The sequence below is a fragment of the Notolabrus celidotus genome, chromosome 11, assembly GCF_009762535.1.
Source record: "Notolabrus celidotus isolate fNotCel1 chromosome 11, fNotCel1.pri, whole genome shotgun sequence".
Lineage (NCBI taxonomy): Eukaryota > Metazoa > Chordata > Actinopteri > Labriformes > Labridae > Notolabrus > Notolabrus celidotus.
Window position 1 is genome coordinate 29,844,119 of NC_048282.1, and position 24,374 is coordinate 29,868,492.

A 24,374-nucleotide genomic window follows, 5' to 3' on the forward strand; every position below is an offset into this window, starting at 1 on the left:
GAGGCCCGAGTGATGAGTTCACTGTGCATAAAAATTTGCATGTGACGCCATAAAGGATGTACTTCCTCTTTCAGGCTTTTGGTTTTCAAAACTATCCTCAGGTATTTGAGTAAGGGAATTGTTTCTTTAGCACACTTTTCCTTTAAAAACATTTGAGTACATGCAAAATTACAACTGGAAAAATGAAAATAGTCTTGTATGGTTCACAAAAGTTTTGTTTATTTCATTAATTTGCAAATCTGATTTAAAAATGTTGAATAATAAAAGGGATGTGAGCTCTCTGGGACTCGGTATTTGTCAAAGCCAACAACTATAAAGACAATTCAAAACTAAAACGAAATTATGAATGGACAACTAGCAGCAAGTTTTATTTTTTTATAAAAATAAACAAATGAAACAAAAGAAACAAAAAACAAGTGCTTCTCCTCCCAAAGAAAAAAAGGTACACTTACATGCAATTAAAGTGAAAACACTAACGGCTTTAGAAAGAGTCAAAATGGATCAAGTCTTAGTGAAATGTCTGTTTGGATTCAAAATTGCACTACTTTTGACCTTTTTCATAAATGAATCTAACAGAGCCAATGTACAAGAGAATCAGTCTGATTACATTTTAAATATTAGAGTTGTCAAAATATAGAATTGCTTGAACAGGCCCTGTCCTTCATCATCATATTTCAACTAGAGCAGCTCTTTCTCTTTGTATAAATCCCCCTCCATCATTAGGATGAACACTTTCCTAACCTTTTGTAACATAACACCATTCGGACCATAAGAAGCCATGTGTCGGGGGGGCGGTGCTTTCTGTAGACTCAGAAAAGACCTCAGGGTGTCAAACTCACTCTAAAAGGCATATCTCATTTAAACCCCTCAGTCTGGACGAATTTCACCCTCTCATACACGCAAAGGCAGTTTTCAGGTTCAGAAAGCAAGTGGTGGACTCTTAAGCAAATTGTCAAACATCATCCCAAATAAAATCATAAAATATTATATTAAATAACGCTATATTACATTAATAAAGTGTACATTTCCGTTAAATTGAAAAATACTCACATTTTGTGTATGAAATTTTACACCTATTTCTGATTCTTGCAGTGTGTCGTGATAATGTAAACATCTCTTCACTAAAAGACAAAAGGAAAACTGTGTGTTCGCTCTTCTTTATATTTGACAAAATTACAGTTTAATCCCCCGCTATCTTTGGGAGCCCTGGTTTTGGCTCCACACACCACTGTATTAACATTTATATAATTTACTCTCTTCTCTGCAAAACACGTCTTGGTGGGGATGATAGTCACAATAAATAATATGTTTAGCTTATAGTTTAGAAAGACAAAATATAAAACAGCAATTTGGATTTTTTTCCGTATCGGAGATCAATCTACAAATCCAGGATCAGTATTTAAACTAAATAATTTCTTTCAATTTGCAAATACAGCAATTTACAGTTTGCACAATGAGTTTAGTCTTACCTCTCATGAATGAAACATGAAAAACAATGTGTCATCTGTTTATACATATATGTTACCTGGTTGTCACACAGTCACTGACTGATCATAAATTAAGGGGATGTGGAAGGTGGCTGTTCTGCTCTGTGTGTGTTCACTTTGGGTCCTCGATGGTTCCCGTGCTTAGGTCAGTCATTTTGGGGTATTTCACCTTCTTCTGGTCCAGCTCGTTCTGTGCCCACAGCAGCAACTTCAGGAGCTTAGCCAGTTTGGGCGTTGACTCCCTGTTTTCATAGTCCAGCACAGCTTGGTTCACCTCACTCCAGACCTGTTTACCAAATTAAGTGCTGCAGTCAAAGTGATATAAACACATTTTTCTTCAACAAAAACAACAAAAAATAAAACTTCTTGCCGGTTTTATTCGGACCATTTAGAATGACGAACAAGATGTCAACTGAAGTGTAATACTGACCAGCTGACCATGAGGGTATCAGTCAGAGTATGTTATTTAACAGGGCACTTCTTTAAAATGAACCAAGCACTGTATGTAATTGGTAAACAGTTCAAGAACAGTTCACCAGAAGTTTTATAAGCCATCAGTATAGACAATTTACAAATCCATCTAAGTGATTTGGTAAACAAAAAAAAACATGCAGCATATTTTTAGATATGTTTTGATGTAAAAAGGGACAAATATGTAGCAGGTAAACTACAAGCCACATGATGTCACCCTACAGTACTGAGAGCCAAGGCTTTTTATAGATACCTGGCCACATTCTTTGCATGTATGAGCTACAGTATGTGGGTGTTTTACCTCATCATTTGAACAGTCAAATGGATTATGTTATGACTTCCCTACATGGGTCAGTGTAAGAGAGATGATGCAGGACAAGAGTTGCCAAAATGTCCAATTAATGATTTAACCTTTAGTCTCTAGATTTTTGTGCTTAAACTATGTGGATTGTTTGTGAAAAGTTAGGATGAACACGATGCATATCACTAGGGTTAAAGTATCAAAGTTAACCGTACTTCATGTGTAACATTGTCCTAAAATCGCCTTGTTTTTCTCTTTTTTCCCTGCAGATCATCTAATGAAGGGAATAGTGAAGTGAAAGAAGTCATTGATTCAGAGAGATTAACACACTTTGAACTCTCACTACCTTTTGCCGCTGCATCATGTTGAGTAGGTCTCCAAAGGGTGACTCTTCAGGGTTGTCAAAGGCCAGAAGAGCTAGTGTTCTCTCCATCTCTGTAAGACACTCGCGGCTCTCCTCCCCCTGCTCTGCCAGCTGTGTTTGGGCAAATTCCAGCGCTGACTCAGTCTCCCTTAGCCTGATTAACTCAATCAAATGTTGCTGCTGCAAGACAGAAAGACACAGAGAAATGTAGGTTTGAGTTCAAGCTCCATTCAGCGGATTTCCAATCAAACCAGCAAAGAACAAAATCTCATCAAGTGGAGTGGCATCTTAGGTTATAACCTACAAAGGGTGGACATTTGGTGACTCTTAAATTCTACCATACTCCCACTTACATCATGTAATATTGACTTACTGTTGAGCGTTCCGAGAGTGTTATTTTTCTTTTGACAAACTATTTACTATTTAGTTCACCCAATAGATCTCAGAATGACAATTTATGTCACAATTTGAATAATCTGGGAGAACAAAATCAGCTCCACTCACAGGGATAAAAAGGAAAAAAAAGAAGGTGTGTGCAACTGTACCTGCAGATGAAAATACAAGTAACGGTTGGTGTCAAGCAGCTCTGGGTGTAGGCTGTTGATGAGTGCAATAGCTTCTTGAATCTGTCCCTTCAGGATCATCTCTCGAATCTTTATCCTCTCATCCAAAGAGTCCAGGTCCACACTTGGCTCAATCCCCGACTCCATCCGAAACTTCTCTGCTGCCTCTTTGAATCCCTCTTAAAGAGCATGAGAAAATACACAGGCAGGCAGATAGAAATTCATGAGAAGTTGTGATTAATCTGTCTTTTTAAGGTTTGTACAGTAGAGATGTGACGTTCACAAACGAGTCAGCTCTTTTAAGTGAATGATGAGAAGCCGTTCATTTGGGAGTCATTTTTATATGCCGATTGCCCACGCTGCCTTCACGTGTCACCTGCGTGCCCCATGAGTCTTTTGTTCACACTTATTCTCTACACTTTGTTATTGTTTACATTGTTTTGTTGTGGATTCGAGTCAAGGAGCTGAGCTCCTGCTTGTAAAGTAGTTCAGGTGTAGAAACACCAGGTGGGGTAGTACAATTTTGCATTCACATTTTTATAATGTCCTTATTTTTATTCTAGTTGTATTGATACTTTTTTATATACATATATATTTATTCAGGATGGCGAGTGGGTCTCATTCCTTTTCTCTCAGTTAATGTACATTTTAAAGAGATTTGTTGCCACAGCTGTGTGATTTGTGACTGTATTGAAAAGATGAAAAGCAAACATTCATATTTTTTGCATTACCCTTTTTCCTTGAGCCTCGTTTTAATATAGCCAATATTTGTATATTATTTTCTGTATTGTTAAAATGTTCTTGTGTGGAAAATTTTACAGTAAAGTTGTTTTGCATGGAAGTTATCTGTAGCCTGTATAGTTTTTATAGTGCCACAATGTTTTGTAGGTGAGGGAAAATTCAAAATAGTGATCTCACTGTGGAAGCATGGGAAGATGGCACCATCTTATGGGATGTTTACAATGCCAAATGAAATTATAATCAATATTTCAGAATAACTCCCACCAATAGAGTATGTATATATTGGTGGGATGTGTAAGTTTGAATTATTCTGATCCAAATCTTATCTTATAACTGCTACCAGTGATAAAAACGAGTTACCCCTGGTTGACTTCTAAAAAATAAATAAATATAACAAAGAGCCAAAGAGACAGTATTTTGAACGGCTCTCTGAATCCCATCTCTATTGTACAGTTTGTACTTTCAGCTCACAGTCAGTTTTTATAATGCTGCATGCCTCACCTGTTACCAGGTAATTCATAATGAGCCGGTTCATGTCCGCCCTCTGTATGTGCACATTGTTTAATTTGTCCATCCACTCTTCTTTTGTGATGTCTTCAGGCTTTTCAGCATAACTCATCATTGGGGTCCTGGAAAGTGGAGAAGCCATTGGAGACACAGCGAAACGTGAGCAAGACTGACACAGCTTGGTCACAGTCTGTACCTACATGAACAGTAACGTTAAGGAGACAGATACAGAGGATTCAGCGAAAATACAAATCACACATGATACTGTCAGAGCAACACATACAATATCCAACAATAGACATGATATTTATGGGGTTAAATTGCGGTCGTGTGCTAGTTAGCGTGAATAAAATGTTATACAGAGATTCCCCGATGCTTCCAAAACAAACCCATTTCCTCCTGGGCAGCAGCTTTAGCTAGTTAGCAGGTTGTGTGCTGTTTACACAACCTACCGTGCAACACACAATATCCGGCGAGTTCCCCTCCTATCAGACGTGAGAAGATAACAATAAAACAGCACTGTGCAGTCCTGTCAAAGCTTCAGGAGGAGAGGAAAGTGTAAACAGCGGGTACACTGTCGGGCTTTTCGCGGCTAGCTCACCGACCAAGCTAACGTGATATCCTCGCGATAGGAACGTCATTACGTCACTCCTCCTGCGAGCTTTCCGATTGGAGAGCACAGTGACATCACCGTTGCCGAGGAACAGTTACATCCAGTGCAGTGAACATGGATATAACATTTAATATAATATATTACATTTTTAATCCATGTTCATATATATATATATATATATATATGGCATTTAAATATTAACTCCTGGAACGTGGAGGGCGTTTAAAGCATACATATGTGCATTTATATCTATGTTAAGATAAGATAAGATAGTCCTTTACTCGTCCCACAAAGGGGAAATTCAAGTGCCACAGTTGCAAAGTAGACAGTGCAAAAAAATATATAAGGCAAGGCAAGACAAGGCAGCTTTTATTTGTATAGCGCATTTCATACACGAAGGCAACTCAATGTGCTTTACATTAAAACATTAAAAGCATTGGAGACATTCAGACAGGCATAAAAGAACACAATTAAATTGACAAATATAATAAAACAGAAAAGGGAAGGAAAATTTGAAATATATGAAAAATTCCTAATGAGTAAACTTCTGCTCCTAGCGAGGCGATGTATACTGTTTCAGTGGATTCAGGAGAAGCCTCCATCGGTCACGCAGTGGTACAGAGAAACATTCAAAGCTTTTCCTATGGAACAACTCAGTGCTAAATTAAAGGGCAATGACAATCTATTTTAAAATTTTTGGCAACCCTTCATAGATCATCTTCCCACTGATCTGGTTGGCTTGTGGCAGAAAGGGTGCCCACATTTTATCTTCAAACATACATCATAGTCTTGTTTTTTTTTCCTTTGACATGTAATTCATACGATTGTATGTGATATGATATATGTTTTTATGACCCATGTATGTTATTATTGTTTTTATATGTATATATATATTTTTTTTTAAGTAATTTGACTACGTCTGTGCTGTCTTGTTCTGTGTTTGTTATGTGTAAAAATTAATACAATATATACAAAAAGTGGGTTAAATTGAGCTAAGAAATGAAGGCAGTGGCAAATAAAAAAGTTTTAATCTTTGATTTAAAAGAGGTGAGAGTTGAAGCGGAGCTACAGATTTCAGGGAGTGTGTTCCAGACTAAACGCTGCTTCACCATGTTTCGTTCTGACTCTAGGGACTCAAAGCAGACCAGTACCTGATGACCTCAGAGGTCGAGGTGGTTCATAAAGTAGTAGCAGATCAGCAATGTATTTTGGGCCTAAACCATTCAGTGCTTTATAAACCATCAGCAGGATTTTAAAGTCTATAAAGCAAACAAGAGCCTATAAAATATAAATTATTAAAAAGTTATTGGCAATCAAAATTAAAGAGATAAAAAATAAGCATATCTTACAACATATATATTATTGGTTATAGAGTCTGACCACTGCAGGAAGAAAAGACCTGCAATATCTCTCTGTGAGACACCGCGGGTGAAGAAGTATGTATGTCATATAAACATCTCTTTTATTTTTCAGCAAGATAACTTTCAAAAGAAGAAACCCATCAAATACAGTCCCTGATAAAAGTCTTGTCACTTATCCAAGTTGTAGGAACAACAAATAACAACTTTACTTGTAGTTGATCAGAAATGCTCAGAAATGGCTCAAATGAAAGGCAAAGCTCTCTAAATTATTTTTATTTTACCAAAATTAAGGTTTTTTTTTAACATTCATTGAGTTTTTTCATTTAATTAGGACAGAAAGGTCAGATTTTGCTTGGACAAAAGTCTTGTTGCATACAAAAATAATGTAGAAATTAAACATATACTTAACTTTGAATACACAAACATGCTACAATAACATCAGAACATAAAGTCATGGTGCTTTGGAAAAGATAATTAATATCTTGTATGACTCCCATGAGCTTGGAGGACTGCATCCATACGTTCCATCCATGACAAAGTCCTCTGGAATAGCAAAGAAAGCATTCTTACAGGACTCCCAGAGTTCATCAAGATTCTTATGTTTTATCCTCCAAACCTCCTCCTTCATCTTAACCCAGACATGCTAAATAATGTTCATGTCTGGTGACTGGGCAGGTCAATCCTGGAGCACCTTGACCTTCTTCGCTTTCAGGGACTTCAATGTGGAGGCTGAAGTATGAGAAGGAGCACCATCCTGCTGCAGAATTTGCCCTCTCTTGTGGTTTGGAATGTAATGGGCAGCAAGAATGTCTTGATATTTCAGGCTGTTGATGTTGCCATCCACTCTGCAGATCTCTCTCACACCCCATACTGGATGTAGCCCCAAACCATGATTTTTCCTCCAGCAAACTTGACTGTTTTCTGGGTGAATCTTGGGTCCATGCGGGTTCCATCAGGTCTTCTGCAGTATTTGCAGCGATCAGGATGCAGTTCAGGCAATGATTCATCAGAAAAATCAACCTTCTGCCACTTTTCCACTATATCCTTATGTGACTAGACTTTTGTCAAGCAGTGTACAGATAGTTTTGGACACAGGGCAGGGAGGCACTACGTTAATGTAACGTAGGTTAAATTACATGGCCTCCCATGTCAGTTTAACAGCATATGGGCTGATGAATGGGACAAATTGGGCAAATGCACAAGGCCAACCTTTTCTTCTAGTTTATCACATTTAAAGCTTCAGGATATAGAGTTCAATCTAGAAAAACATCAAATTATGAGCAGAACAAATGTTTTGGAAAATTGAATTACAGTATTTCTCACTACAAATAGAGAGCATGAATGAAAGGTTTACAATGAAGTGTCAAGGAGCTGGCGTGAAGGTTTCTTTTCAGAGAACTCAACCCTTCTTCTCTTTAGATCCTTGCACAACAAACCCAGCTGATAAATGATCCCATTCACCAAGACTGAGGCAGACACTTGACAAGACCAAGAGGAGTAGACACAGACTAATGGTTATGATTTGATATATATGACCTACTGCCAGTTTATGTGTCAGTGGTTAAGATTTCCATTAGTGTATTGATTAAAGTATGAAGATTAATACTGTAGCCTTGGAAAAAAAGACTCAAGTCTATCAGAAGCCTCAAGCAGACAGTTGATTGAGTTTCCTGTGATAGCAAATGCACTGAGTTATTTTCTGAATATCTTAGCAAATGTTCTCGTTATCTCAGGATGTCAACACTGGTTTTCTCATTACAACTGATTAATCTATCTCAGGAATTTTTCATCAGGTATTCTGGGCCCCATAAAAAGACTTTCAGCTCCTCCACCACAGCACAATGTCCATATCCACACCTTCATTGCACTTGTGACTCATTAAAAGCATTAAATAACTAATTTTGTGCAACATCTCACATGTACAAAATCTCTTGTGCGCTTTACTACACAGCATCAGTGCTAACCACTACAGTACACTAACATGCTGTTTTGGAGGATCTAGCATGCTCTTTTCTTAATTAAGAAGCAAAGCTGAGGAATGGAGACCATACTGATGAGTGTTTATGGATGTGGTCTGACTACACATAGATTACATCTATATGTAGATTACTGGCTGACACCTTATATCCAAATTGTGATTAGTGCTCACCTTCCATTTTAAAAAGAAACTAGTTTAAAAATATCCCTAGCCTACTGTCTCTTACTCTTTTTTCTTAACTTTCTCTTTGATATCCTGATTTTGTTTTTTGGGAAGACGTGCTCTAGCAGTCACTTAGCTCTTTTGACTGCAGTCATGAATCCTACAGCGGTGTGGACTAAACCATTCTTTGCATTTAGTAGGGGTGAGAGGGGCCTCAGAGAGAAACTCGTTTGTTCAAGAGTTTTTATTTACTTTCAAAAGTCAAGACTTAAAGACAAAAAGATCAAACAAAATCTACATTTCATCTCAGGCCTATTGAGATGCCCCTCTCCATTCGGGCCCTGTGTAGTCAGTTTATCTTTCCCAGCCACTAAGACACCCGTGATTTATCAAATTACATCTCATGTCAGAATATAAAGCAGAATCATTTTTTGCCAATCTAAAAAACAAAACGAAATGCTGGTCCCTGTAATAGGCCAGGCGAACACATGCCATGAGATTGTCCACACTAATGTAGCATTTAAGCCTATTGTTTTGTGCTTGATGTTACAATGGTGCACTCCTTTCCACAGGGAAATCAGTGTAGTTATATTGGGATAACAAGAAGACATGGAAATGTTTAAGGCTACTCATAACGTTATGACGGGCAAATCGAGCAAATCAAATGTATGGATGCATGACTGCTTAGGGCGTCCATACACATTGGAATCATCCTTTTAACTGGTTTCAGGGCTAGAATCCAGTTTTCTGACTTAGGTCCAGGAGTACATGGTTTGAATTACCACTACTTGAGCTTGTCTGTATAAGGGGTGTTGTGGAAAATTATTGTGTAAACAGTTCCAGGTGCAAATCTCCAAGGTCTGCACAGAAGGCTTTTTGCTTGATAAGAAGTAAGATCTCTCGAATTCCCATAAACTCCCTCTTTCGTTAATGACGTATTCTGGTGGTAAATGAATAAACTGTTGCTTTCTGTTTCTCTTTGTTTCTGTAAGAAACTGATAGGAACTGTTGCACGTGCATTTGTCCAAGGTCATGTACAGAAGGCTTTTGTTTTCACAGATTCTGCACTCTACCCATCAATGATCTTTTTTAGACCAAAGGATGTTACCTTTTTTTTGGAAGAAGCTTCCCGTCAATGTATCACACCTATTTCATTCTTTTCTATATACTGTTTGAACTCACATTTGTGGGGGCAGAAGACATCTGACTTCCACTGATGGAAGTTCACTAGTTTTCTCCCTCTTTGCAAAGAGCGCTGATAATAAAACTTGACAAAAGACAATAATTTGTCTCTCCATGAGTTTATTTCATCAATCACGCTGACATCATAGCCTGAACAAGAAATTGCCATTACAGGGGCCATCCAATGGGAGCAACTAAAACTCCCCATCAACCTGAACTATCCTTGCCCCCTCCACACCATCAGAAATATATTGTAAATTCGTCTTTTTTCCCTGGCATGGTGAAATGGGCCGTGACATGTGACTTCCTGGAGTCACTTCCGGTTGCCTGGCACTGTGCCAAGCAGGACCAAAAATCGTTCTACACATGTAACACAAAAAAGCTAAAATAGTTGATTCTACTAATTTTTTACACAACTAAATACAGATACGCCGTTAACCATGTATGTATTATTTGCATTTGGCTTCTTTTATAAGTGAGTGACAGGTGTTTTAAAGTGTTTTAAATGTAAGATTAATAATTAACCATATGAACGACGCACATACAACTTTTTTGATCTTCTCATTTCACGTTTATGTTTCACACGTAACGACTGTGCGTAATCAGAGGTGCATCTCGCTCAGCTGGAAGTGAAGCTTTCAGCAGAGCGTCTGCCCCCTGGTGGCTGGCTGCAGTATAGGTAGAAAATCCGCAGCAAAAATTTAAAAAATAAATACACGTGGTACGAATGTTTCTCACATCTGTATGCTGTGGTGATATGTAGTTATTATTTGACTGTTTTGTGTTCAAGGCCTCTTTTTTCTGAAAAGTTTCTTTTTCATTAGTTATTAGAGGTTAAAAAACAGGGTTTTACTTCCGGGTTTCAAAGGACACACAGCGTCTTGTGACGCTACGCTGTAGGGCGGAGCTCGTTACTGTGGCTTTGCAGGCTCTGGCTGCACAATGGCGGCGCTCAGGAGCGGGATTTTTTGGCTTCAGAACCGTACAATGGGAAAAGGAGCAAAGCTGTCCATTTTTATTTACAGTCTATGTGCGCAATGAAAAACATTTGCTTAAAGCTGCTTTTGGTAGTCGTGATACAAACATCAGTTCGGAGAGAGATTTCGAATGTCAACACTACCCCTCCCCTCTCTGCTCCCGTAAACCCGCCCACAAAAGACTGTTGTGCTCGTTCTTTCAGGAAGTAGTGACTTCCCAGCTAATCAAGGCAACATAGTGGGGCCGCCACTCGACCAATCAGGATGGAGGATTGGAGATTAGCTATGATTGGTCTGTCATAACGGGAACAAGGGGAATAATATCATTGCTTTATACATAGGCATTGGAAAATACAGATATTTTGGGATAATCTCAAATTACTTCACTTATTGATGAGTACCGATGGGTATTATGACCTTTTCTCCAAACCCAGCAGAAAAAAAGTAATGTTTCTGACACCATTCCCACCAACAGCAGCTTTAATTTAAAATGTAATAAATGGTCAGTGGTCTAATGTGGTGTTTTATATGATAATGTAGTTTATAGTGATGTGCTCATATGCTTAATGTAGCTTTCCTCTGACTGTTTGCAGTGGTCGGCAGTACTGGCCTCGCGCGCCTCTGCATCCAGCATCTCCCATCATCCTAGCCCGTTTGTGCACGAGCACGTTGGGTCGCCATGGGGTGTTGGGGGCGGAGTCTGCGTACTGCTGCAGCTGTCCATGGTTGCGTAGTAGGAGCCAGAGAGGGTCCGGGTACGTTCGAGATGCAGCCATAGTCACGCCACACAGTCTAAAATTACAACCTGCTGAGATCGTTAGTTTCGCAGCGCATCAGAGCAGACTGAAAGGTGAGCCTGAAATATATTTTACTATCATTTATTAGATTCGAGATGCTGCCCCTTGCCCTTGAAAATTAATGCTGACGATCCATCCTTATCTTGCATCAAGAATAGGCCAGGAAGCAAACCAACATGGATGCTGTGCGCTATAGCAGTGCTGCTGCTGATGCTTGAACAGAGATTATGCTCCTAGCATCGTATTCTAAGGGTTTAATCCTTCTTATAGACAATATACAACGAGATGCGATTCGAAACAATGCGAATTTGACACACCCTGGACAGAACCGACTGTTTTTGGTAAAACGCTGAAATGAGGAGTCCTGGGCTTTTAACAGACCAGTGGCCATTCATTTGTGTCAGGATGACACCCATTTGGAAGCAGCTACATTGTCAGGGATACTTTTATCTTTTTTTTCTTTACCTTGCAGCACAAATCTGATGGGCTGATTCTTTTCCTCTTGCAGCATGTTAGGATGTCAGTCACTGATTTACTCACAGCAGCAGAGGGGGGCAGTTGGCCTGCCAGGATGTCTTGATTCCAGTCTAATCATTACTATCATTTGATCATTTGTCCAATATCATTGAAAAAATGAAAATGTGTTATTTCAGGAAAAATATAATGAATCCTCTGCATTTTTTCATGGCTCTTAGACTCATTTAGTCTCTAATTTAAAGAGAAATAGGTGGTCCTGTACCCAGCTTGTACAGTTCAGATGCATTTAATTTTGACCAGCTGCTGCCTGCAATCTGGAGGATTCAATCCCACAGACCCCATTTCAATCTTGTTACGTTTTTAACAGGTTTAAGGGTATCTTAAATCTGGTCCCCTAAGTTTACTTTCGAAGCATTTCATGCATCCCAGCCAGTGCATTTATTTTTCTGTTTCTGTCTTGAGTCAGTTGACGAAAGGCGTCATGGCAGAGCACCAGAGGCAGCGCTCTCTGTCCACCGCTGGTGAGTCTCTCTACACCGTGCTGGGAGTGGAGAAGGTGGCCACATGTGATGATATTAAGAGATCTTACAGGTATGGTTTATCACTACCAACCAAATGCAACTAAAACAACAAATTGTGCTGTGACTTAAATTTCATTGTCTTTTCTTGCCAACTTTCTACACTAGGAAACTGGCACTGAAGTTCCACCCTGACAAGAATCCTGACAATCCAGAGGCAGCTGATAAATTCAAGGAGATTAACAACGCCCATGCAATCCTGAATGACCCTACAAAGCGTAACATTTATGACAAATATGGCTCTCTGGGACTTTATGTGGCTGAGCAGTTTGGAGAGGAGAATGTTAACACTTACTTTGTCCTTTCAAGCTGGTGGGCAAAGGTAAGACAGAGTACCTTATTCTTTGCTTTGTGTCATTTGTCAGTCGCACATTGACACTTCATCCATGACTCCTTTTGCCTGCAGGCTCTGTTTGTATTCTGCGGCCTGGCCACTGGCTGCTACTTCTGTTGCTGCCTGTGTTGCTGCTGTAACTGCTGCTGTGGAAAATGTAAACCAAGGCCTCGGGAGGGCCAGGACCCAGAGTTTTATGTGTCCCCTGAGGACCTGGAGGCTCAACTGCAGTCCGACGAGAGAGGTAAGGGTTAATCATCTGTGTCATTTCTCCTATTTTAATATATTTAGAGGTATGTTGCCAAAAAGGGCATTAAAGCTAACACTGAGGATGTTTGTTTATGTTTCTGCAGTAGAGGCTGGAGGTGACCCTATAATGCTGCAACCATCAGCCACAGAGACGACCCAGCTAACATCAGATGGGTACCACTCCTACCACACTGATACCGGCTTCAACTAACCTTCCACCCCTCTGTCAATCCTGGCCTATGGCCCTGCCTGCTTCCCTGCTCCACCTCAGTGAGAAGAAAAAAAAAGAAGGGCATCCATCTTTACACTACAGAAAGAGAGCCATGCGGAGGAGAGGGACTAGTAAGCATGGCCCATGGAAGGAACTAATAAAGTCACATCCCTTACACTCCTCCCTGATTGGTCCGCAACCTCTCCCCTTTCCCCCCAAGTAAGAGAAGAAAAGAGAAACAGCTAAATTGTTTCTTTTTTATTTCTTCTTTTGTATTTCTTGGCCTTTAACCACACAGGTCGCCTACCCCCACTTTCCCCTCTCCCACATTTTGCATCATGGTGTAGCATGCACTGTTTATAAAACATGGTCTCCAGACTTTCTTTCATCTTTAGCAACATTTTTACTTTGCAAGACTCATGATACACTCATGATACATTCGTGCAATATGTTCAAACGCGTACAGCTCACAAAGAGGAGGAGGAGGAGGAGGAGGAGGTGGTGGTGGTAAATATATTTTATGCTAAAGCTAAGGAGAGCCATGGCTCAGGGAGGTGCAGGATAGAGAGATGATTTTATTTGCTGAGGTGGTCGGTGCCATCATTTAATCTTCAAAACCAGAGTTGTCATATATTTGTGCAATTTTTACTCTGTACTGTTTTTAGTTGAAACTGCCAACTGCAGTTGTCTGACCTATGGTTTGTCTTTGGCACTGTGTTTGTGTCTCGTGTGCTCCCTTGAGTGTTCTTATTGTGAATCATGAGATGGTCCTTTCAGGCCCAGACCTTTATTTGAAGTCAGTCAGCATAAACGCCTGCTGACGAAATATTTCTACTTTAGTTCTAAATTGGAGTTTGCTGTTTTTTCTCTGCTTCAGATCTGTTTCAACCCATTCTTGCAGGTAAGAGACAATGCTCCAGTTGGTTCTGCAGCACTGAACAGGTAGTCATGACAGTTTTTTTCAAGGTAACTTCTATGTTGATGTATCATTTTATTTTTCTAGTATGGCAGGTTTCAGCCAAGGTGGATTGTTTATGTGTCACGATTTCATGTTGAGCTATTGTTTAAAGTCAAGCCTAACAAGAATAAAGACTACATTTTATTTGTATGATATCTACAGTTTGGTAAAGAGTCCAGGCTTTTGGGGAATATTAAAAAGGGCTGCTGTAAGCTCCCCTTTGCATATCTTTATTTATTTGAGAGATGTCACAAATGAAAGAGATTGAGAGGCATTTACAAAGCTAATCTTATTGTACAAATTCGTGTTTTCTTCATGATCTATATTGAAGCCAAGGTGTCCAGGTAATCCAGCTGTTGCCATATAGAAACAATGATCTCTAGCAGCAGCAGCCCTGCTTAAGAGGGTGACATGATTTTCACTTTAAGCTGTGTTGAATATGTCAAGTGGTAAATGTGATGTGTGAAAACATGTGACTCTCTTCATGGCCGGGGAGTAAAGCTGACATTGGAGTTTGTTAGGTAGTGAGAAATGTATTTTTTTTCATTGCGTTTTTAGTCCTTGTGTTTTGAATTCAGGTCTGATGACTCTGACATTTTGTCTGATGCTGTGATCGTTTATCATTGTTGACTTTTTTGAATCCTCGTAGAGTAAAAAGCTCGTACGGCATATCATCCGTGAGCCAGTGCTACAGGCAGCTCCAAGTCAAAATGAATCTAGATTTTTCATACTACTGGATTTGCATATATTGCCACACATTTTAAAATTTGCCATAATTGCCATGAACATCTTTGCCACTTTGTCAGTTTTCATGACTGCTAATAATGTGTTTTAATGGTTTACAATTGGTGAGCTCCTGTTGCCCACCCTCTGCTATTAACGGTATGGATGTTGACCTCTGTGGCCCTTGTATGATGTTTCCTGTAACCCTTGATTAAACATAGATGTTCCTGTCATGGCTTTTTCATTGAGATACTGAAAATGCTATTGTAAATGTTCTAAGTTGAATGCACCGTGTGTTTAAAAAAAACTACGATAGATCAATGATCAGGAAATGACTCCATAAAAATACAACATAGTATATAGTGTAACTATAGTGAAATGGTTATATGATGCATTTTTGGGTTTTTATTTATTTCATACTCTGTCATGTTTCAAAGATGATTGGCTATAATTTAAATGGTATGGTGTTGTAATGTGACCATTACATGTTGCGAGGAATGGTTTCATGGTTCAGGTCGCTTGTACATACACTTGGCCCATATAAAGTATAAACCTTAACGTTTCTGTTGTAGCATGGTAATTGTGTGTCTGGAGGAAAACAAGTGGATCATTGATCTGATTTGCTGTTGTTGAATAAATGTTCCTGAACATTGTCTCTTCATCTTATTCTTTACATGAGGAAAATAAGGACGTGTTTGTTTTTGTATCGTTTGGAGAAGGCTCAAATCAGACTGGATTTGTGAAGGCTACAATGACTGATCTTATCCATCACACTGAGAACCATAAAGATTAAAAGACAAACCACATGATAAAGATAAACCACACGACTTGCACATTGGTGGCAGTAAGCATGGATTAGAGCTGAGCTATTTTTTGACCTTGTAGCAATTTCAAAATTTCACTCATGTTGCTTTTATCAGTAACTGTGAAAAGTCCACTCAGTGTGTCCAGCAAACATAATTATTATTGTCTAAAGCTGTGTTCAACATCCTGTCACGTCTGCCCTACATTGACAAGAAGAGGGACATTTTATGTCAAAAATATCTTTATTCTAGACCAGGGGTGTCCAAAGTACGGCCCGGGGGCCAATTGCGGCCCAAGGTCCATTTATTTTTGGCCCCAAGCTTCCATCTTAAAATGTGTTATTATAGCAAAGAAATTATTCACATTCTGAATCATCTGTACATTTGCAGTTTCTTTCAAGCGCACAAACAAAACTAAAGTCAATCCAGAAATGTCTTAAAAAGCTTCATATGGACTACTTTTATAAATTCAAAGTTCTGGATATTCTGCAGGAATATAATTATAGGAGGAAACACAAGAACTCTTAAAGTTGACAGGTTTTTTTTCAAATTAATGTTTTTATCATGATGTGAGAATGTTCTTGATGAACAATAAAAGTTCAGAAGACACAAAAGAGGACACAAGACAAGATCAAAATTATGAAATTGTGCAGAAAAGGCAAAATTTGGTGCATAAAAATTAGTTCAGAATGCAGGACAAGAATTATTTAGTTCTTAAAATGTTGTCTGCTGGTCAGAAAAGTCTTAAAAACAATATGAAATAGAAGTGTGATGAAATCCAGATTGTGATCCTGTCATAGAAAAAAAACAAGACAATATTTTTCCCCACATTGCCCGACCCGAATGAAAAACATTCTACAGAAGAAGATAAAGTTTGCTAATGTTTACGTGGCTTGTGGAGAACTGAGGACTTCCTAGTAACTGATTTATTGAGAAAAAAATGTAAAATAATTGTTATTAAATAGAGATTTCATATATAACTTGTATGATTCCTAAGTCACCTAAGTCACCTAAGTCACAGTAGGAGCCACTGGCCCTGAAGTATTCTGACAACATCAAATGTGGCCCTCTTTGAAAAAAGTTTGGACACCACTGTTCTAGACAGTTTAGATTAGCATCACTGTACAGTAACTAAATGTGTGTACGAAACTTCTGCTTGTGATTAAATAAAATGATGAAGATTAATCTACTGATAGTATTTTCTATCAGCAATGTTACATCTTTCACCAGAACTAGGGGAATATCAGCTTAAAAAGTTTGTATCTGAGTCACTTCTTTAATCAAGAAAAGCACTTTATCAATGGGAGATAACGAGGGACATGAGCCATTGATTTGCAGCCTTCAATACTGGTAACAGACTAAGGGTTCAATACTACTTTTTCTTCATCAGAGTCAATACCAATGCTATATCATTTAGGCCTTAAATATCCTGAATCAAGACCCAGTATGTATAATGTAATGTTCTCTTATAGTTAAGTATGTTACCTGGACATGGAGACACGTGTAAAAATAAAATACTAAACCAACGTTCATGCTACAGGACAAAGCAAATGGAATGGGATGAAGACAAACCAACCAAAGCACCATTTATCAGCAGAGATGCTCTAATATTCAGTGATTAGGTGAACTTAGCCCTGAGTGAATAATGTACCAAGCAGAGAAAAATACTTCCGCCGTGGACACAGAGGTTATTTAATGTGGACATCACTGTGAGATGACCACCATACAAAGCAAACAAAGAGCAAAGTAATCATAGTAATCAAAGTATAATGACTCATAAAGAGACATCATGGTAACAATGTGCATGCTAACAAGCAACTGTTCAATGGGAAAATGTGTACTTTAATAAAAAATGTTATCCATATTTTTGAATGAAGAGGAACCTGAACCTAAACATACAAGTTGTTGATATGTGGCTGTTTTTCTCTGTGTAACATGAGCTACTGTATCATTACCTCTTGCTAATAGTTACATCCACTAATATACCATGTTTTGCCAGCAGATGGAGACAAGTCTCTAAGTCATGGCAACTTATCATGGGACCTTATCCATAGATGGGGATTTATACACATGTAAAACACTGATTTTGTGTCTTATTTCACTCTTATCAACCTGCATAAGGTTCCTAAAGTTACAGTTTAAGAATTTGTCTACTCACATTTTAAGTCTATATGAGTCACATTTTACATTTCTCAATATAAAAAAAAATCTTAGAAATATTATAAGGAATTTGTTCATAGTATTTTCTTTAATTTAGTATACTTTTTTAAGTACAGTATTTTAGATTTGTCTAATGCAGCAGTAGATGGAGAACTATTTTCCACATATTTAGAAAAGAATATTAAGGTGAATATCTCTCAAATGAAGAAGTCAACATGAAATGTATTAGTGCAGAAATCTTTTTGTTGAGTGAAAAAATACTAATTGTTAGCATTCATGGCTTATTCTGAGACACTAAGCTTTAAAATACTGGTAAAATATTGCTTCAAATAAGTTTTCTCTGCTAGTTTTAAGATCCCAGTTTTATAAATATTACGTCTTATTTTAAGAACTCTTACCAAGCAAATTTTCACTTGTTCTATTGTCAGATTATTTTGCTTATTTCAAGGTAAAAGTACCTTTTTTTTTCTCTTGTTTTTGGAGGGGCATTTTTTCCAGTGTACAGTAGTTAACAATGTGGTATTAGGCCTACTATACCTATACGCTCTGAATACTTCCTACCTTACTGACTATTTTAGAAATAATTTGGTCAACATGAGCTCTCTGCTGGTGATAACTTGACTTTTAATTAAATTCAGGCAAATAGAGAACCATGCTTTTAGCCAGCTGTTAAATTATTGCTACTAAAATATCATATTTTCATCTTTTTCTATATTTAAAAGTGGGTTTATGCCAAGAACCTGTTCTATGTCTTTATTTATTTTCGTTTGCTGGACATCTTGACACATTGTGTGAGTGTGAGCATGTGAGCATGTGAGCGGTGTGTGTGTGTGTGTGTGTTCTTGTGTGTAAACCGTGTAAACAGCCTCATTGATCCTGTTAGCTCCTTCCTCCTCCTGCTCGTTGAGCTGAGTGAATGGGGACGGGAGGCTAATTTAGTTAGCAACTGAAAACACTCCGACTTTAAAATGGCAGCGATGAACCGACCAGGTAGGACCAGCTACGACTATACAGTGCTTTGGAGTTTTTACGCATGTTATGTATATTTTCAACCCGTATTCTGGTTAGTTTGAGTCGGCAGTTTTCATGTTTGTATCGTGTTTATGCTTCTTTCGACGATGGCTAACAGCACCGTGAGCAACAGGTAGATAACATTAACATATGAGCAGCTAGCAGCAGGGGAGTTCAGCACCGAGGACAGCTCCGAACCTGTACCTACATGATTCCTCCTACAAGTTCCTCCCTTACTTACTTATTTACTTATTATTTATCTTACCTATCTATTAGAGATGGGACTTATGGCTCTTTGAAGGGAACCGGATCTTGTGGAGCCGTTCCTTTTAAAGAGCCGTTCAAAATACTGTCTCTTTGGGTCATTGTTATATTTATTTATTTTTTATAAGTCAACCAGGGGTAACTTGTTTTTATCAAGGAAACAATCACTGTTAGCAGTTATAAGATAAGATTTGGATCAAAATAATTCAAATTTACACACCCTGCTAATATATATATACTCTATTGGTGGGAATTATTCTGATATATTGATTATAATTTCATTTGGCATTGTAAACATCCCATAGGATGGAGTCATATCCCCATGCTTCGACAGTGAGATCACTATTTTGAATTTTCCCTCACCTAAAAAAACATTGTGTCACTATACAAACTATACACGCTACAGATAACTTCCATGCAGAACAACTTCACTGTAAAATTTTCCACACAAGAACAAGATTTTAACAATATAAAATAATAAATAAGAATAAATATATATGTACATAAAAAATATAAATACAACTAGAATAAAAATCACAACATTATAAAAATGTGATTGCAAAATTGTACTTCCCCACCTGGTGTTTCTACACCTGAACTACTTTACAAACAGGAGCTCAGCTCCTTGACTGGAATCCACACCAAAACAATGTAAACAATAACAAAGTGTAGACAATAAGTGTGAACAAAAGACTCATGGGGCACGCAGGTGACACGTGAAGGCAGCGTGGGCGAACTGCATATAAAAACAGCTCCCAAATGAACGGCTCGCAACGGCGAATCGGATCTCATCGTTCACTTAAAAGAGATGTTCAAAATGCCAACACGTCCACGAACGTCACATCTATCTATCTATCTATCTATCTATCTATCTATCTATCTATCTATCTATCTATCTATCTATCTATCTATCTATCGCCCTTTTTAAAATTTTAGGGGACTATCTGTTTTGTCCACTTGTATCAGTTGCAAAAGTATATATTTATCATCTGCCTATCCATCAGATTTCAATAATTTTTTATTGGCCCATGCTTCTTTGTCAGGTTTTGGTGTGACTTCTTCAGCCTTGAACTACCCCACAAGGATGACAGAAAATGGATTATCTCCCTCAGATCTAACCGAGGAGGACATAGACAATTTACAGATGGAGCTAGCAAAGGTGATGTAACGCTGGATTTTTATGAATAGCAATGTGACAAAATAAAACTGTTTGTAATAACTTGTTATTATATGCTCTGAATGTAATAGAGTCACCTCTTGTATTATGTTTATATGAGGAGCTGCTCTTTGTTTGTTGGACGCTTTAACTGTGTTCCTGCCTTTCTTGGCCAGGACACTCTTGAAAAATCGATTTTTAATATCAATGAGTGTCTCTTGGTTAAATGAAATAAATACATTAATGAAAGGGGGAAAACACTGTATGTGTTTAACACTATCTGGTCACTTTTCTTCTACACTGAATTAACTATTTTCTGTTTTTTCATCAAAGATGGAGGAAGAAATTCAGACCTTGCGGCAAGTGCTTTTTGTCAAAGAAAAATATGCAGCAGACATCAGGAGGCAGTTGGGTATGGGACCGCTGAGTAACATCAAACAGAACCTGTCCAAAGGCTGGCAAGAAGTCCAGACCTCAACCCCGTAAGTTACATGTTTAGTCAGCCAGTGTAGCTTTCCATGTGGCATTGTTACATAAAGGGGTTTGCTGTATGGCCTAACTTCTACTGTGTCTCTGTCTCCACTGTCTTATCTGCTTTAAGACACCCTGCTGGCAGGGCATTAGCCACGCATTGTCTCAGTGTGACACTGTTACATAACCACGGAGCACACACTAATTACTAATGACTGTTGTGGTCTTAAGCCAGGGTTGTAATCTGTCCACCTGTTCATGTTCTGCTATTGTTTCAGATATCTCACAGCCTCTGCCACTTTGGATGACATCAGCAACTCCGACGTGTAAGTGCAAAAGACTAGTCATGTTTCCCTGGTCTTTGTCTTCTGCTCATAGAGGACATCACTTGTTTCTTTGAAGGGATCTTCAACAAGTGATGGGATTTTGAAGGTCAAATTGGATCTATGCCCTTTTAATAGCCTTACAACCTGACTTAGCACAGGGAGCAGTAGTATTAACTGGCAACAGCAGAGCTAGCCTGAAGCGCTGGTTTGAAAGCCAGATGGACTATAAGCACTCCCCTATATGGGTCTATTGTTTACTGTTTCATTCCAGCAATAAGTGTGTGTAAATTATGTTTTCTGTTATCTTCTCTTCATTAGTGTGCTCTGAAAATGTGTTATGACTTTCCACCCATCAGTTTCTGATGTGTGATGCGTCTATTTTACCTGTAGATATATGAGGACACGGGAGGGTATCTCTCATGCAGGCCAGGTGACGTCTTCTGCACTGTCCAGTATGGGCATGGTCATCACCAGGAGGCTGACAGAGATGAGGTACACACAAGAATGCTCGAGCTCTGAATTCCATATTCCTGAAAACATGAGTTTAAAAAAAGTCAAATTCTATCTAGCAAAGAAATGGTCAGTAATAAGTCATCATGAAAACAAAAACAAACATAAGAAATGTCCTTTGAGCCAAAAAAGTCCCTAAAAAGGGATAAAAAAAACACTTCAGTATGTTCTGTCTGTTTAACTTTTGTCCAAATGCAACATTTAATTCACTTCCAGTTCAGGGTTTTCAATCTAACATTTTTTTATTAGATCCGGTTTTGTTTTTGAAGCTAAATATTATTTTTTTATGGACAAATGTGTAGTGAATCTACTGGCTCAGAAGGTATTTACTTCCCACTGTGGGTTCTCTGTGAAAGTAAATAAGCTGTCAGGGAAAGAGAACCACATGAAGTTCGAAGGCCTCCAGTGTTACGCTTGTGTTTAGCCAGTAAGCAATCGTAATCCAATCACATCAGTACAGCTGAACGTCTGCAGCAGTGTCTGATAAGTCTGTTGTTCTCACCCATGTGGAAACACACGTTTGTGTGACATCATCTGTGTGCCTGTCTTTATCTCAACAGAGCTCTGCCTCTCCCAAGTCCACCACGGTAAGATCTGAGTCGTGACACTAAAATAAACTGAAAGGACTGAATGAACCCAAGTGTGTGTGTGTGTGTGTGTGTGTGTGTGCATGCATGTGAGCAGAACATGAGTGAAATTTAAGATAAGCTTCACGTTTGTACAGCAGAGGCTTGTTTAAATGGACATGGTCCCCTAAGTTTGAAACACATGAGTAATCTTGAAATACATAATTCAGACAGTCTTTCTTTTAAATCTGTTAAATGTTTAAATTTTAATTATTTATACCAATATAAATAAAATTTTTCTGTCTGAAATTCTAAATATTTTTCAATCTTTCTGGTAAAATCCTTTGAAATCTTTATATACATTGATCAACTTGGTCTTAAAAACATGCACAATTTTTTGTTTAAACTCAACTCTGTTTAGCTTTGTAGTCCTTTGTAGACATGTTTTATTTTTCCTGTACACTTACATGTGTGTTAAAGGCACTATGAGGAGTTTTTAACTGGCTGAGAAACAGACTGAAACTGATACTGATGCCTCTTTATGACCCTCAAAAGCAAACAAGACCATCGACAACAATACTGATACCTTCTCTGTTGTCATTTTAATGTCTAAAACTGCTCTGAGGGGGTAGGTGTCAGAACAGATGATTGACAACTCACTTTAGAAACAGCCTTTTTTGGCTGTTTTCATTGCAAATAATCACATTGTAAGATAAGTCTAAAAGTTAAAAGACAACAGGATGAGGTTATTGTCTGAAGACAATTATTTTGCATGTACAGGACAAGAGATAAGAGGTATCACTTTGTTCACAAGGGGGCACCAGAATCGATACAAGCTAAAAGTTCCTCACAGCAGCTTTAAGTATATACAATGGTTTCAGCATATAATGTATTTTGTGTTAATACAATAAAGCTGACTGATTATTTGAATGCTGTCTGTCTCTTTGCAGCACCCTGAGTCACACCATGAGCGTGCCAGCTATGAGGTAAACCCTTTCACTATACTGTTCATAAGTTTACTGCTAACTGTTGTGTTTTTGCCGCAGTACAAAACATGTTTGTGTTGTTGTCTTCTTATTTCTCTGTAGACATTCCAATACTTTCAAGTCCTTCGAAGAAATGGTTGGCAATGTGAAGGTGAGTTTGCGGACATGTAGCACACAATGTTCTTACTGTGTTTGAGTACTGATCACCTGTTCAACGCTGTGTTGTTCTCAACAGGACAAAGTGACCGGCAATTCGACAAACAACGGAGACACTGCTGGGTTTGAAAGAAGATTCTCGCGTCACAGCACATGAGATGAACCCATGGAACAAATCAGAATGAATAACAACATAAACATACATTTTTTTCTTAACTTGTACAGTTATGAAAAAAAAAAAAAAAGGATTTTGCTTCATTTTCCTTTTAAATTTGTCCAATGGAACTTCTGACTGATGCATTCAGACAACTCTAACCATGTGAATATGTTGTTGGAAAAATGTAATTTAAGAGATATTTATTTTGACATATGAGTGCGGTGTACTGAAACTATCATTTAAGCACAACCAGCTACAGTATACATTCATTGACATTAATTGTGACATTAACAAAACAGAATTTACAGACATGAAGTATTTTTTTACTGTAGATTTTTCAATTAAAGTCAATTGAATGGTGCGTGTGTTTCGTCATGTTTTGTCACTGAACTAAATTAAATCTACTGAGATGAGTGAATTGATGCCTAATTTCATATCCAGCCTTTGGGTGGCGCAAGAGTCTTGAGAGTGTTAGCAGGCTTGAATTATCATGGAAACACTAGATGTAGGTGTCCATACAGCAGGTTATCCACTAGAGTGAAATTAAAGGCTAATATTATGCCCCAGAAAATGCACTAAAAATTACTTTAAATGAGAGATACTGTATTTACTTTAAGGTTCACCTTTGCAGAGTATCATACAGGTTTAAACATGTCAAGCTGAAAGAGTGTAACAAATATGAATTCAAATAAGGGCGGCAAAGTTAAAACAGTGCAAGTAATACAGGAATCAAAAGACTGAGAAGACCTAAACTCAATCTTAAATTAAAGATAC

General features: G+C 38.2%; 3 protein-coding genes across 6 annotated transcripts; 2 read left to right on the top strand and 1 right to left on the bottom strand.

The window, feature by feature from the left end:
- Nucleotides 1-197: 197 nt before the first annotated feature.
- LOC117821114 (glucose-induced degradation protein 8-B homolog) lies at nt 198-21,730 on the bottom strand. 3 transcript variants are annotated; one of them, XM_034695177.1, is made up of 5 exons: nt 21,610-21,730; nt 4,429-4,556; nt 3,169-3,365; nt 2,606-2,803; nt 198-1,773 (listed from the first exon to the last, which is right to left on the bottom strand). In XM_034695177.1, the coding sequence occupies exons 2-5, from the start codon at nt 4,547-4,549 to the stop codon at nt 1,600-1,602; spliced, it is 690 nt and encodes a 229-aa protein (XP_034551068.1). In that variant the 5' UTR covers nt 4,550-4,556; nt 21,610-21,730; the 3' UTR covers nt 198-1,599. The 3 variants fall into 3 exon arrangements, with proteins under 3 accessions (XP_034551068.1, XP_034551070.1, XP_034551069.1); XM_034695179.1 differs by lacking the exon at nt 21,610-21,730 and adding an exon at nt 4,887-5,088; XM_034695178.1 differs by lacking the exon at nt 21,610-21,730 and adding an exon at nt 4,887-5,088 and having other exon boundaries at nt 4,429-4,630.
- dnajc5aa (DnaJ (Hsp40) homolog, subfamily C, member 5aa) lies at nt 11,397-15,687 on the top strand. Of its 2 annotated transcripts, none has more exons than XM_034695182.1 (5): nt 11,397-11,557; nt 12,444-12,572; nt 12,668-12,881; nt 12,966-13,137; nt 13,247-15,687. In XM_034695182.1, exons 2-5 carry the CDS (start codon nt 12,463-12,465, stop codon nt 13,351-13,353), a joined length of 603 nt encoding a protein of 200 aa, XP_034551073.1. In that variant the 5' UTR covers nt 11,397-11,557; nt 12,444-12,462; the 3' UTR covers nt 13,354-15,687. The 2 variants fall into 2 exon arrangements, with proteins under 2 accessions (XP_034551073.1, XP_034551072.1); XM_034695181.1 differs by having other exon boundaries at nt 11,429-11,557; nt 12,448-12,572.
- tpd52l2a (tpd52 like 2a) lies at nt 18,706-23,961 on the top strand. Its single transcript, XM_034695180.1, has 9 exons — nt 18,706-18,987; nt 20,316-20,431; nt 20,762-20,910; nt 21,178-21,225; nt 21,616-21,717; nt 22,296-22,322; nt 23,252-23,287; nt 23,390-23,438; nt 23,523-23,961. The coding sequence occupies exons 1-9, from the start codon at nt 18,966-18,968 to the stop codon at nt 23,598-23,600; spliced, it is 627 nt and encodes a 208-aa protein (XP_034551071.1). The 5' UTR covers nt 18,706-18,965; the 3' UTR covers nt 23,601-23,961.
- Nucleotides 23,962-24,374: the final 413 nt, after the last annotated feature.

Excerpts from the sequence above, each read along its gene's own strand:
- tpd52l2a (XM_034695180.1), top strand. The coding sequence starts at position 18,966 with ATGGCAGCGATGAACCGACCAG. Across the intron at positions 20,432-20,761 it reads TACAGATGGAGCTAGCAAAG|ATGGAGGAAGAAATTCAGAC; the intron begins GTGATGTAACGC and ends TTTTCATCAAAG. Across the intron at positions 23,439-23,522 it reads AAATGGTTGGCAATGTGAAG|GACAAAGTGACCGGCAATTC; the intron begins GTGAGTTTGCGG and ends TGTTCTCAACAG.
- LOC117821114 (XM_034695178.1), bottom strand. The coding sequence starts at position 4,576 with ATGGCTTCTCCACTTTCCAGGACCCCAATGATGAGTTATGCTGAAAAG. Across the intron at positions 3,366-4,428 it reads TATGAATTACCTGGTAACAG|AGGGATTCAAAGAGGCAGCA; the intron begins GTGAGGCATGCA and ends ATGCTCTTTAAG. Across the intron at positions 2,804-3,168 it reads ACTTGTATTTTCATCTGCAG|CAGCAACATTTGATTGAGTT; the intron begins GTACAGTTGCAC and ends TCTGTCTTGCAG.
- dnajc5aa (XM_034695182.1), top strand. The coding sequence starts at position 12,463 with ATGGCAGAGCACCAGAGGCAGCGCTCTCTGTCCACCGCTGGTGAGTCT. Across the intron at positions 12,882-12,965 it reads TTTCAAGCTGGTGGGCAAAG|GCTCTGTTTGTATTCTGCGG; the intron begins GTAAGACAGAGT and ends TTTTGCCTGCAG. Across the intron at positions 13,138-13,246 it reads ACTGCAGTCCGACGAGAGAG|TAGAGGCTGGAGGTGACCCT; the intron begins GTAAGGGTTAAT and ends ATGTTTCTGCAG.